This window comes from Lactuca saligna, chromosome 3 (assembly GCF_052625555.1).
Source record: "Lactuca saligna cultivar CGN05327 chromosome 3, ASM5262555v1, whole genome shotgun sequence".
NCBI lineage: Eukaryota > Viridiplantae > Streptophyta > Magnoliopsida > Asterales > Asteraceae > Lactuca > Lactuca saligna.
In genome coordinates this window covers 4,791,207-4,804,604 of record NC_136419.1, presented here as the reverse complement: position 1 = coordinate 4,804,604, position 13,398 = coordinate 4,791,207, and the positions used below count along the sequence as shown (strand labels likewise).

Sequence of the window (13,398 nt, the reverse complement as noted above, 5' to 3'; positions counted from 1 at the left end):
TTTGAAAAGAAAAGTTGTAATCAAATGATAAAAGTGTTTCATATGATACGTTAAATTAATTAAACAGTATAATATGGATAGTCGATATTATCAACTCATTTTAAAATGAAATTGATAGAGGAAAAAGTATGATATATGTTTTATAAACTATGTTTGAAATGAAAATAAGTTATACTATGAAAATTCCCATCAGTTAAATGCAAAGAATGGCATGATGTGTAATCGTGAGTTATTGAATGAATTGCATTAGTAAATGCTTATTTGCCAAAGTGTTCGCATGGAGACTAGGGGTGTAAGTGAGCCGAGCTACCCGTGAACTACTCGGGATCGACTCGTTAAAAGCTTGACTCGAGATCAAATTAAACAAGCATGAGCCGAGCTCGAGCCTAAATATGAGGCTCGTTTATTAAACGAGCTCGAGTCGATATATATATATATATATATATATATATATATATATATATATATATATACACGTACATACACACATACACATGCACACACATACACACACACACACACACACACACATATATATATATATATATATATATATACATAGAGGCTCATTTAGGCTTGATAAGGCTTGCGAGCCCACTAAATTGTTCACGAGTCGAGGTCGAGCTTCATTTTAAGGCTCGAATCGAGCTCGAGCTCGAGCGTCCTCAAAATTAAATGAGCCGAGCTTGAGCTTGGACAGGTTCGGGCTCAGCTCGGCTCGTTTACACCCCTAGGGGTCGATGGAATCGTCCTCGTCCTTCCCGCTACCCGCCAAACCCTTTGTGGAGGGAGCCGAACCCGCCTAAACCCCATCCCTCCTAACCCATCTTCCCTAAATTCCTTCTCTTCCAGCGGTTTGAGGAACCCTCAGTACCTTTTCTTTCTCCCTTGCTCTCCTCCCACTTATCCCTCTTCTCCTGCTTGGTCAAACCCACTCACTCCAACCCTCTACGATTCCCTCCTCCCTAATGGAGACTAAAGTTTACATGGTAATGGAGACTAATGGTAATGTCGACTTACCTAGGGGTCTCAAATGATGCGGCCATGACAAGATTATTTGCTCTCCTTTAAGTGGTCCACGTTATGTTGTCACAGAATGTGACCGAGCCCATACATGATGAGACGTATTTGCGGTCATGTAATGTATGAAGTCCATGCAGGGTGTTAAATGTTATTGAACTTAAAGGGAATATGTGATGTATAACTATGAACTTGTTTTAAAGTTTTTAAAAGTAAAAGATATGAAAAAGGGAAATTATCCTAATATATACTAAAAATGAATAGTGAAACGAAGCAAAATCCATAGGTCTGAATTGCATAAAGACAAGGTCAGTCCATACATATAGTTGGCCCTGAACAAAAAGATAAAAAATAGGCTCTCAAAGGTCACAAATATGATAAAAATTAAATCGAAAATAGACACACCGTTATACAATTCATTATTAATATTAAAAAAAAACATAAATATTGTCACAACATTACAAAAACAACTAATTTAAAAAAAAAAATCTCTTAGCATTTTTAGTTAGGTTAATTTCTTCTTTATATATGACATATACTCTATGAATTTTTGGAACTTTAAAGACATGGGCCATAGACGACCGCTCATGTTGCACACCGTATGGACCGGGCCATAAAGAAATATAATGAGTAGTTATACAATTGTTTGAAAGTTTATGAAAAATGAACATTTTAAGAACTTTTTGAAAAGATTTTGATAAATGTGGTTCAATACTAGTAGGGCGGAGCCAAAAATTATATACGGGGCTTTATATATATATATATATATATATATATATATATATATATATATATATATATATATATATATATATATATATATATATATATATATATATATAGGGTTAGGTTATAATGTGGATGGATAATTATTGTGTGGACGTGTGGACAGTGTTATTCTATGAGAATTATTAAGAGAATAAGTTGTTTATTAATGCGAATACGTTCAACCTCATACAATTATTGTCATTTTCATGTATTCTCACTAATTCTTATTCATTTTTGTTCTCACACATCGTTTTTCACTCAACTTCATTCTGACAGAATACGACTCAATAAACATTATAACAACATTCTGATAGAATGAGAATAATAATAAAAAGTCTATAATAACTTTATAGATGATTTAATTAGTCAGAATGTGTATTAATGACAATAATTATGTAAGATTGAACGTATTTATATTATCAAATAACAATTTTTTTTTTTGTCATTCTCACAGAATAGCACTGTTCACACGTCCGCACAATAGATATTAATCCAAATTTGAAAATATATATATATATATATATATATATATATATATATATATATATATATATATATATATATATATATATATATATATATATATTAAAAAAAGTTACCCCGGTTCACTTTTTTCTATTTATGGATGAAGAATCAAAGAATCTAAATTTTTCTTTTATAATTTTGAAATATCAATTTTTTTAGATTCAATATTAATGACTTTTTCATATTACTTTTTTTTTTTAAGGTTATAGACATATATTATATTATGAACATTTATACTAATATTATCACTAAAAAGATGCGGTTGTAGGTCATGAACATCTTTTTTCGTTTGAAAAAATGATTGTTCATTGATTTACCCTAAGTTTAGAAGAGGTTTTTGGTTTAGCACAACTAGACGGGGCAAGAAGGATTATGATGATACTGTCACAATCTATAACTTTTGGTAAATTACGATTCATAAAACTCAACTTGTATGAACTTAGGAGATTACCCTTTGAGACCATTATGACCATTTCTTTTTCTTTTTACTTTTTCTCGAAAAAAGCATCATAATATTGTTCGTTTATCATCACAAAATGGTTGATGTAATTCATATTTGTAAGAAAAGATTTGTTTTATTCAATTAAGTATAAAACTACACCACAAAAAAGTAATAACACAATGATGTTCCTGTAACAAAAACTTACGTACCACAATCAATATCACAAATTATACGACAACTTAAACGTCAAAAAAATGTGTCGCATGAAAATCACTAAAGAAAATCTTAAAAAAAATCAACAACACATCATGCTGATAAATCAATGGAAGTTGACTTTAGCTTGGTAAGTCAACCCAAGGTTCCAGTTAGCCGGGGCAACATTGTAAGCTGTTATTGTCTGTTTGGTTGTGTAAGAAGTTAGCCTAAAGGATAATGCTTGACCACGAAGTGTCGCAAAAGCTTGATACGATGCTCCCCAGTTATGGCTCATGCTTAACCAACCCGTCTTGGTTCCTTTCACCCACATACTTTTAATGTCACCAGCACCACCAACGTTCATCACATAAACCAACAGCCAATAGCCATTTCCCTGGAACGAAAACCTAAGACCACCTTTCCTGACACACGGGACCCTACAAGAAAAACGCAATTTATTTAGGTAAATGACACATCATAAATGGGAACTTGTCCACTATGTATAAAATTGAACAAATAAACGTTTTGAAATTTTTTGGGGGCTTTTTGACAAAAAAGAGGGAGTTTTTAGCAAAAAAGGGTGCTAAGAGGGGTTGTTTTAGCAAAGAAGTACACATGTGCCCCTTGTTGGTGAAAGAAGTACACATACCTTCGATACATGACAGGGACAATTCCGGCTTTCCACTGGGCGATTTGCATGAAAGCGGGCTTAGCCATGTCGAAATGGGTTCGAGGTGGGTTGCACCATCCGCCGCTATTTGAATTTTTAGACCAGTTGGGTGGACAAAGGTTGGTGGCTGTTACAGTCGCGATGCCTTTTGAGCACCATGGAGATTGGGCACACTTTATTTGGTAGCATTGACCACACGCGTATCCATTGCTGAATACTGTTGAGCTCACTGCTGCTGTATTTGTACCATACCCGTTTGTGACCAAGTTCCCATATCCACAAGCACCCCCTGATATCCATTGAAAAATCGTTAAGAGATTTCAACACAAAAGGAACCTTAAATGCATATTTATGCAACAAATTAAATGGTTCTTTAATTTATAAGAAATATGCAAGCAAGTTTCGTTTGGTACCAAAATATGTGACATTACAATCGAAAATCAATTATTTTATGACACGCACACTAGATCACTTTTTATTTGGGGGAGGGGGTGTTTGAGACTGTTTAGTTAAAACAACTTATGTTTTTGCTGTAAAAATATTGATCGTCTTGTGTAGTACCCACTGCCAACATGTAATTTTATCTTATACAATACCAAAAAGAAATAAATTGATAAAATGTTATCTAAAATAACATGTTGTGCAATCCAAGCACTCAAAATACTTGTTAAATATGTTATACTGTAATAAGCAAATAAGTTAAATTAAAACAAATTATTCAAAACTGTTTACTACTAAAACTAAGTCGTAGTAGTGAGCGTAAGTTATTTTGTGTAATTCAAACAATCAAATTAATGTAATGGTATCAAACCTCAGTAACCAAATAAGCACTTTAATAAGCAACACCAAACCTAACAGTGGTTATGCAACCATGTTTCGGCGGGTTAATTAGTTTACAGGTTAAACATTGCATCTTGTTGAAACTAAAATGTAATTTTGTATATTTTCTATAAAAAGCCACTTATTTGAAGAAATAGTGTACAAAGAGAAGTAGTACCCATGGTTGAAGATGCGGATTCGTCCCCATAAAATGTGGCATGTGCGAGTCTCCATGCACTTGGGCGATACACAGTTGGTGCACGAGGGACAGTGTAACCCGCTCCATAAACCAAAACTGAATCAAACGTGACCAATGTGGCAAATATAAGGAAGATGCAAAATACCCATGAAGCCATTTGTTTTTGCTCTAATGTTGACCTCAAAAATGCTATAGACACATTTATAGGGCCTGATATACTGCCAAAAGAAGAGTGGGTTTGTGACCCTCACGAAGAGCTTGTGTTTTTGTAAGTCAAATGTGCATATTAAAGTATTTTTGTTTGAATGGTGTTGGGTTTCTCTCTGCAATTAACACTTGTACTCGAAGGCATTAGGCAGTAAAGGTTTGTACTAATTGAAATTTGGATACAACGTGCGAGCAGGTTTTATATATGGCGGGTGACAAAAATACATATAAAGATTATGCAAAAGGGCTTACGTTGCACATTGAAGTTGTATAATAATATCATATTTGACTTCATAAATTTTTGTCACTTACTGATCAACAAAAAGATATAGAATCGTACAAAGTACAATTTAAATTGTTTTTCTCTTTTATTAAGTTATATTAGACAAAGTCTTATTTCCTTTCTAATGACCATAAAGACAACACAATAAATGTCAACGAAAAAGAGCACATAATATATACCCAATTAATGATTTTTCTTTTAGCTCTACTCAAGTTTTGATACAAATGTGTGTAATGTTCAATTTTTGTTAATTTACTCAGCCATGTTTCATACCAATAGAGATCTTTGATTGCATTCAAACACAAAATACATCCATTGGCTCCGATATCAAGTCTAGTTCATTCTTACTAATCGTCAAAATAGAAACAAGATTATGAGAAAATCAACATTAACCACTAAGATTAAGCTCACACAACAACGGCTTATTCGAAAAGAATGCTTTCAAGTTTTCTCTAATCAATTCTCTTAATGCTTCAAACGACTCTGGTGTTAGAATTGCTTTATGTGGAGACAAAACAACGTTGTCCATCGTCATCAACTCTTTTGGCACTTGAGGTTCATTCTCAAAAACATCTAGACCGGCTCCTCCAAGTTCGCTTCCAACCAAAAACTTGACGAGTTCCTTTTCGTCCACGAGAGCCCCACGTCCAATATTGACGATAATGCCCCTCTTTCCAAGGGCTTTCATGACATCGTGGTTGATGACATGGCGTGTTTTTTCCGTCAACGCGCAACAAACAATTAGGGCATCCGAGTTGTTGGCAAGATCAAGAGCTGTGGTGTAGAATTGATAGGGAACTTGTGGCTTCTTGTTTCTTGAGGTGTAGCCAATGGTGCACCCAAATGGCTCGAGCCGTTTAGCCACCAAGCTGCCGATGTTTCCAAGCCCAACAATCCCGACTCGTTTTCCCCCTAACTGAGCAATGAAAATAAGCTGTCAATCAAGTTCGTTTAAAATTTAAAGCATTTCATCCATTTTGTTTGAAGTTAAAAAAAGGGAGTTCTTTCATTTCTGTAGTTTGTACTAAACTTAGTAAATATAAGGGACCCTAAATATAATTTCTGATAATTTAGAACAAAAATTGGAATGAAACGAGTAGATCAAAAATTGGATCATGGGAGATACCTTGTTTCCAAGAGGATAATTGCCTTTGACAGGCCATAACCCGGCACGAACATACCTATCGGAAGCAGAAATACGTCGGAGGACGTCGATCAAAAGCCCTATAGCATAATCGGCTCCGTCTTCAGAGAAGGCACCACCCGCGCTAGTGACGCGAATATTACGGCGGCAGCACTCAGCTAAATCAATATGGTCCACGCCGGCGGATGTTCCAATAATGTATTCTACAGAAGGGTATTGGTCCAAGTGCTCCGATTTGATCGGGCTAGGACCGATGTCGATCGCGACCCGAGCAGATGGCCCGTGGATCGGGTATAATGGATCTGAAGGTTCGATTAGGCTGACGATATCTTCAGCCCATGAGAGAGAGAATTTGAAATTGGGGAGACGATGAATTATTGCAAAAGGGAGGTTGTTACCGGCGTCGGTGTTGGATTGGAGTTGTTGGGAGTCGGCCATTGATGGATAACTATTGTATGAATGTAGCGTGTGGAAAGTAACTGACGTTTGGAAATAAACCTTATCTTTGTGCTTTTTGATTTTATTTTATTTTTTATAATTTTGTTTTTAAGTTTTACCCATCAAGTACAACCATAAATATTAAACCGACTATGACTTAATCGACATTAATCATAAAGTGTTGTTCTCTCTTGGTGTTCAAAATACACAACAAAACAAAGACTTAATCTATATTAATCATGAAGATTAAGTTCAGACAACAATGGCTTATTTGAAAAAAAGGCTTTCATGTTTCCAATAACTAATTGTATCAATCCTTCAATCGCCTCGGTTGTTGCAATAGCTTTATGTGGAGACAAAACAACGTTGTCCATTGTAAACAATTCCCTTGGTACCTGTGGCTCATCCTCAAACACATCTAGACCGGCTCCTCCAAGTTCACCTCCAACCAACAACTTTACTAATTCCTTTTCATCCACAAGGGCCCCACGCCCGACATTGACGAGAATACCCCTCTTCCCGAGGGCTTTCATGACATCATGGTTGATGACATGGCGTGTTTTTTCAGTCAATGCACAACAGACGATTAAGGCATCCGAGTTGGTTGCAAGATCAAGAGCTGTGGAGTAGAACTGATAGTGAAGTTGTGGCTTTTTGTTTCTTGAGGTGTAGCCGATGGTGCAACCGAATGGCTCGAGCCGTTTAGCCACCAAGCTGCCAATACTTCCAAGCCCCACAATGCCGACTCGTTTTCCCCCTACCTATATCATTACAGGTTACACCGTTACAGTAAACAAGTTTTATATTTATAAAAAAATTTAAGACATCACAAAATAGTAGCCAAGTTTGAAGTTTCACTACAAACAAACTCTATAGTAGCAATGACATTACCACGAGACAAATATCGTTTTTATGTTTTGAAGTATGCACATAAGATATTTGTTATACGAGTAACCATAAATTTTGGTTACAATGTAGTCATGTTGACGTTCTTGCATGTTTATTAGGATATCGAAGAACTTAACCAATTTGGAAGTTTTGATTATAGGAAATGATGCAAGGTTTGATATCTAGCCCCAATAATTTATGATTTGTAGTATTTGCTAAAAGGATGTTAGTTGTTAGCAATGGCTATATGATTAAATACATGTATATGTCAGAATGGAGAATACAATCTATCACCATATACAACCTCCCAGATCATCGGAACAGAGCGAGTAGATGAATGACTCAATTTTTTTTTTGATTAGCTCAATAGATTTGATAAGGGTGAATTGGATGGATCATAGGATATACCTTGTTTCCAAGAGGATAAATGCCTTCGACGGGCCACAACCCGGCCCGGACAAACCTATCGGAAGCAGAAACAAGTCGGAGGACGTCGATCAAAAGCCCTATAGCATAATCGGCTCCATCTTCAGAGAAGGCATCACCGGCGCTAGTGACTCGAATATTACGGCGACGACATTCGGCTAAATCGATATGGTCAACGCCGGCGGATGTTCCAAAAATACATTCTACGGATGGGTATTGGTCCAAGTGCTCGGATTTGAGCGGGCTAGGACCCAGGACGATCACGGCCCGGGCAGATAGCCGGTGGATCGGGTATAACGGATCGGATGATTCGATTGGGTTGACTATGCCTTTAGCCCAGGAGAAGGAGAAATTGAAAGTGGGGAGGCGATGGATGATTGCAACAGGAAGGTTGTTACCGGTTTCTACGGTGGTTTGGGGCTGCTGGGAGTCGGTGGTGGATTGGAGCTGCTGAGATTCGGCCATTGACGGAAGATACAGTATAAGTGTAGTATGGAAATTAACGGACGTTTGAGGACCTTAAAAGCGACTTATCAAAGTACATGAGCAAGAATCAAAATGTCAACAAAAGTCCAAAACTACACCGGCGTCTCCAATGGAGGGAATGGATCGCCAAATTAGTGTTATACTGTTATTGTCCAAAAATTTACTCCGGCAGGTAAAAACTAAAAAGGCCGGGATTTTTGTGTGAGGCAATTTTGTCCGGTATATATACAGGGTCATTACATCAAACTTGCTTTATACTTTTAATATCATAATCATATAATTGGATTGTTCCTTTAACTTTATCATTGTTATATTATAGTTTATTATTTATCTTAGGAATAGTGAAGTTAAGATTTTTTTTTTTTTTTTTTAGCAGAATTGATGTCTATATTATTGTTGGGCTTTAAAGTTAAGGATAGTAAATTAAGATGTTTTTTTTTTGTCAATTTTGATTTTATTCTTTAGCCATTTTGATATTTTTTTGTCCTTGCAATCAATGTTTTTATATTTTTTAGAAACCTTTTAATATTTAAAGTTTGGCAACAAAACATTAACGGTTTGACAGCTTTAATCCATTTTTCTAAAAACTTGCTAATTCTTACCCCTTTAATTTTTTTAGCTATTTTGACACTTCTCGTTCTTACAGTCAAAACTTTTATATTTTTTCAAAAAAACATGAAAAAACGATATGGAGCAAAGCTAGGTTTTTCATTCTTACACTTTGTACGTCTGTTATATTTATCGATTTACAAACAACATCGAAAGCTTTTGGTCCCCGCATAGCGGAAGTAACCTTTCTAATTTATATTAAAATATATTTATAGTGCAAATTTTATGTAGTTGGAGTGAAAGTTATATTTTAATATCAAAAACTCATTATTTTTATGTTTTTAGTGGTTGATGGTAAAAAAAATTATATCGACCACTAAAAAGAATCAAAATGTCAAACAAAACCACACCCAAGTTTGATATATATATATATATATATATATATATATATATATATATATATATATATATATATATATATATATATATATATATATATATATATATATATCGACCATTTAGTAGCTTTACAATAATATTTAGTGAGTAAATTACATAAATGGTCCGTGTGGTTTGTTTCAGTTCATAGGTTTGGACCAACCTTTGAAAAGTTGACATGTTTCATCCCCACGGTTTGGAGAAATTACATCAATAGTCCTTCTGTTGTTAAATCTAGTAATTTTACTGTTAGTTTTATTAAAAATGTGTAACGCTTGCAGATTCGGACTAATCAATTTAGAGACAATAAACGTCAAAAAATGATATTTTGATGAAAGATTATATATAATATATAATCATAACCAAGTTATAGAATATATCACAAGGGTTCCGTACATATAAAGAACGTTGAAATCCGCGTTATAACGAAGAAGTTATGACTCAGATATTACAACTGTGGAAGTTTCGCGACAAAACTGACACAACACCGGGAATCGTAAAAAAGAAAGTGAGTTTATGATATATTACTTTTTAGCCTTAGTGATCTAAATGAAAGTTGTAGAGTACGTCTCCACCTACGTGTGGATATAAAGAACGTCAAAAACGGAACTCGTATGCAAAAGTTATGACCTTCCAAAGATGTAGCAGTCTAAGAGCATGACACGTGTCAGAAACCCTAATCTGACTGGACTCACGACGTGAGCATGCTTACTCACAACGTGAGGAGTCAAACGGACACTAATCGAGACTATCAAACACTTGGGAAGTCTACGGGATGACTCTTGGAAGCTCACGACGTGAGCATATCATTCTCGCGACGTGAGATGATGTCGAACACCTTTCGAAGCTACAAACACATATGACTAGTCTATGAGATGATACACCCATGGCTCACGACGTGAGCATTGATTCTCACGACGTGAGAGAGCCAAAGTCAGCCTATAAATAGCAATCCAGACTCATTCTTTCATCACACCTTCTATTTTCGATCTCTCTGGTTTTCCAAAGGCCGTTTCCCTTCCCGAGCCCGACGATCACGAATCACTGACCGTTTCTAGTTAGATTCTATCAAATCATGCTACTAAGGTGAGTGCATAGTTACTTTCATCTTACACATAGATATGAAGTATTTAATATAAATTGTGTGTTATGTGTGCATATTATCTGTATTTATGATATCCATGCTAGATGAACAAAATGTATATGTTTTATTCAATTTAAATTGTATATGTATTTTATAACTGTAAATTACAATAGGTATAGATGAACAAAATGTATATGTTTTAACTAGAATCGCTGACCGTTTCTAGTTAGATTCTATCAAACCCGACGTCCCTTTTTTTTATCTATACTCGATGAGTTTGGGGATACCAACTCATCGAGTTACCTTGTAAAATTGAATAAAAAAATATTTAAATACGTACCAGGGATCTAGGCATTACACTACCGGAGAAAACTCACCTCAAATGTCGAGTGAAATAGTTGTACATCTCTGCTCCTGCAACCGGCTCTACTCACGCCCTATACAGAAACAACCCCTTAGATACCATTCATTTCTCAAGACACCTTCACGGGTCAACCTTGGTCAAAGTCAAAGTCAACATTTCGTCAAAGTCAAAGTCAACACTCCGAATTGACTCAACTCGTCGAGTCATCCTCCTGATTCGCTGAGTTCCCTTACTGATCGTAGTCATGACAAAGCGAGTCAACTCGTTGAGTCCCTCCTCATACTCGTCAATTTCTACCCTATCCAAAATCTTGACAAATCGAATCAATTTGTCGAGTTCCTCTATGAACTCGACGATTTCCTCAGTCTATTTAGGCCATCTTAATGGATTAAGCCCCTGCTCTTCAGATATAAGCTTCATACTTCTCATATACACTGAAAATATCATTTTAAGGGTAAAGTTTCAAACTTTACCTGTTAATACCTTTACATAATGGGTTTAGTTCAAACCCTAACTCTTTAGGAACTAGATATTGATTCTAAAGCCATAAATACTATAAACTAAAGCATACAAATAGAGATCTAGACCCTAAACACTACATAAGTACGTAAGCTTCCACCTTTCACTCCATACATGGCCTTTTGGAGCTTAAAATGCCAAAATGACATCTTATGGCTTGCATGGGGCTTCAATGGTCATAAAGTTTGCACCTTTATGCCATGAAATCCCTTCATGATTCCAGATCTGAGGGTTCACTCACTTGGGACGTCCATATCCCAAAGGTTAAGCTTCTTGGACCAAAAACCCAATAAGATGATGATAAGTAGATCTAAGAAGCTACTAAGCAAGTTTAAGACTTGCTTACTAGAAAATGATAAGGAAAAAATAAAGTCTCTAGATCTACTATCTTATTCTTGAATCCCCAAGCTTCTCCTTCCTTCACAAGCTTCAAAACACACAAAGTTCACTAAAAAATGGCTCCCAAGCACACAATTGCATTAGGGTTTTTGAATCCAGGGTTTGGGACTTGGAGGCTAGAAATGAGGCCAGTATAGGGGATTAAGATGCTTAAATAGGATGCAAAACCCCGAAATTAGGTTTTCATCCCGGCAGCCCTACTCGTCGAGTTTGGGGCTCTCAACCCGTCAAGTAGGTTGCTTAAAACCTGTGTCCCTTCTAATCTCTACTCAACGAGTTTGGGGCTACCAACTCGTCGAGTTGCTTTATAAAAATGAGTAAATTATTATTTAAATGTGTATCAGGAACCAAACGTTACAATTGGGTAATTTTTCTTCTTTTTTGTTTCTTACCTTGGTATTTTTCATATATTTGTAGGTAGATGCCAAAGAGTTCCAAATAATATTTCAATTTTAGACTAAACACGTTTTCGGTTTGGAAAGCAAGGCTGTAAGGCGGAACCGAATTATTTCATCATTATATTCTTTTTTCTCATGGAAATTGCAAAAAGATTAGCACACTAACCGAATTATTTCCTCATTATTTTCTTTTTTCACATGAAAATTGCAAAAACGTTAGCACACTAAACCTCAACTTGAACAGCTTCCAACGGTAACAATCATGTTTTAGATTCCTACGGTGACAATATGCAGTTGGAGTTTTAAATCTTGTAGTTTTAAATATTATCATCTTCATTCAATATATTATGATACATGTCTATTTTTTTCATTTAGTTATCTCTTTACTTATATAATTGTGAATTATTGAATTTAATTATGTTAATTTGTGGATTTAATGGCTCTAATAAACCTCTATTATTTTTTAAGTTTTTGGGATAACATACTATTCACCGTCATATACATAAGTTGCAGATTTTGTGACCTTTTAACTTTTTATAATTTATTAATTGTTCATATAATAAACAAAAGTTATTATGAATTACATTGGTATGACAAAAAACTAAAGACACATTTTTGTTTGATCCTCGACCATCTTTGGTTCCCGATCTACTCCGTCTATAACCTCCCCTTTCCTTCACTATGTGTTCCTAGGAACATGTTTATGAAAGTAAAGTATTCGCTCATGGCACTTTTCACAAATATTTTTCTGATTGAGTGTTCTTTGAAATATAATAACTTTCTAAAAAGAATCTATATGCCGAAAACAATTTATTGCCTTTGTTGTGATTTTTCTATAACAACATGATATTAAGCATGTGGCTTGTCCATAAGGGTAAAAGGCCCACAGATACAAGGCACCTTCATGTAAGTGTATTTTTTATTATATTGGCTGCTAAAATGGTATTTATATCATTAACATTATTTGTTATTTGATTGGTAGTTGTTCCAGAAAATTGTATTGACATCGAACAACAGAAGATGATTACTAGGATTGGCTAAAAGTGCTTGAGTGTCATCATAATGACCATGAATCAGTTACAGTGGCCATGAAAGATCTGGATATGCAAAGGTAATTGTATGAATTTAAATTTAGCT

At 35.2% G+C, this 13,398-nt stretch overlaps 3 protein-coding genes across 3 annotated transcripts; all 3 read right to left on the bottom strand.

Annotated features, from left to right (window-relative positions):
• Positions 1-2,927: 2,927 nt before the first annotated feature.
• Positions 2,928-4,806, bottom strand: LOC145033372 (expansin-A7-like). The gene is made up of 3 exons (XM_078982008.1): positions 4,618-4,806; positions 3,600-3,909; positions 2,928-3,387 (listed from the first exon to the last, which is right to left on the bottom strand). The coding sequence occupies exons 1-3, from the start codon at positions 4,793-4,795 to the stop codon at positions 3,075-3,077; spliced, it is 801 nt and encodes a 266-aa protein (XP_078838134.1). The 5' UTR covers positions 4,796-4,806; the 3' UTR covers positions 2,928-3,074.
• A 587-nt stretch (positions 4,807-5,393) lies between these two features.
• On the bottom strand, positions 5,394-6,785 carry LOC145034294 (glyoxylate/hydroxypyruvate reductase HPR3-like). Its single transcript, XM_078982674.1, has 2 exons — positions 6,255-6,785; positions 5,394-6,044 (listed from the first exon to the last, which is right to left on the bottom strand). Exons 1-2 carry the CDS (start codon positions 6,708-6,710, stop codon positions 5,517-5,519), a joined length of 984 nt encoding a protein of 327 aa, XP_078838800.1. The 5' UTR covers positions 6,711-6,785; the 3' UTR covers positions 5,394-5,516.
• Positions 6,786-6,877: 92 nt separating this feature from the next.
• HPR3 (D-isomer specific 2-hydroxyacid dehydrogenase family protein) lies at positions 6,878-8,693 on the bottom strand. Its single transcript, XM_078982673.1, has 2 exons — positions 8,007-8,693; positions 6,878-7,471 (listed from the first exon to the last, which is right to left on the bottom strand). Exons 1-2 carry the CDS (start codon positions 8,487-8,489, stop codon positions 6,944-6,946), a joined length of 1,011 nt encoding a protein of 336 aa, XP_078838799.1. The 5' UTR covers positions 8,490-8,693; the 3' UTR covers positions 6,878-6,943.
• Between the last annotated feature and the right edge of the window lie 4,705 nt (positions 8,694-13,398).

Excerpts from the sequence above, each read along its gene's own strand:
- HPR3 (XM_078982673.1), bottom strand. The coding sequence starts at position 8,489 with ATGGCCGAATCTCAGCAGCTCCAATCCACCACCGACTCCCAGCAGCCC. Across the intron at positions 7,472-8,006 it reads TTTATCCTCTTGGAAACAAG|GTAGGGGGAAAACGAGTCGG; the intron begins GTATATCCTATG and ends GTAATGATATAG.
- LOC145033372 (XM_078982008.1), bottom strand. The coding sequence starts at position 4,795 with ATGGCTTCATGGGTATTTTGCATCTTCCTTATATTTGCCACATTGGTC. Across the intron at positions 3,910-4,617 it reads ATCCGCATCTTCAACCATGG|GGGGTGCTTGTGGATATGGG; the intron begins GTACTACTTCTC and ends AATGGATATCAG. Across the intron at positions 3,388-3,599 it reads GTCCCTGTCATGTATCGAAG|GGTCCCGTGTGTCAGGAAAG; the intron begins GTATGTGTACTT and ends TTTTTCTTGTAG.
- LOC145034294 (XM_078982674.1), bottom strand. The coding sequence starts at position 6,710 with ATGGCCGACTCCCAACAACTCCAATCCAACACCGACGCCGGTAACAAC. Across the intron at positions 6,045-6,254 it reads ATTATCCTCTTGGAAACAAG|TTAGGGGGAAAACGAGTCGG; the intron begins GTATCTCCCATG and ends TTCATTGCTCAG.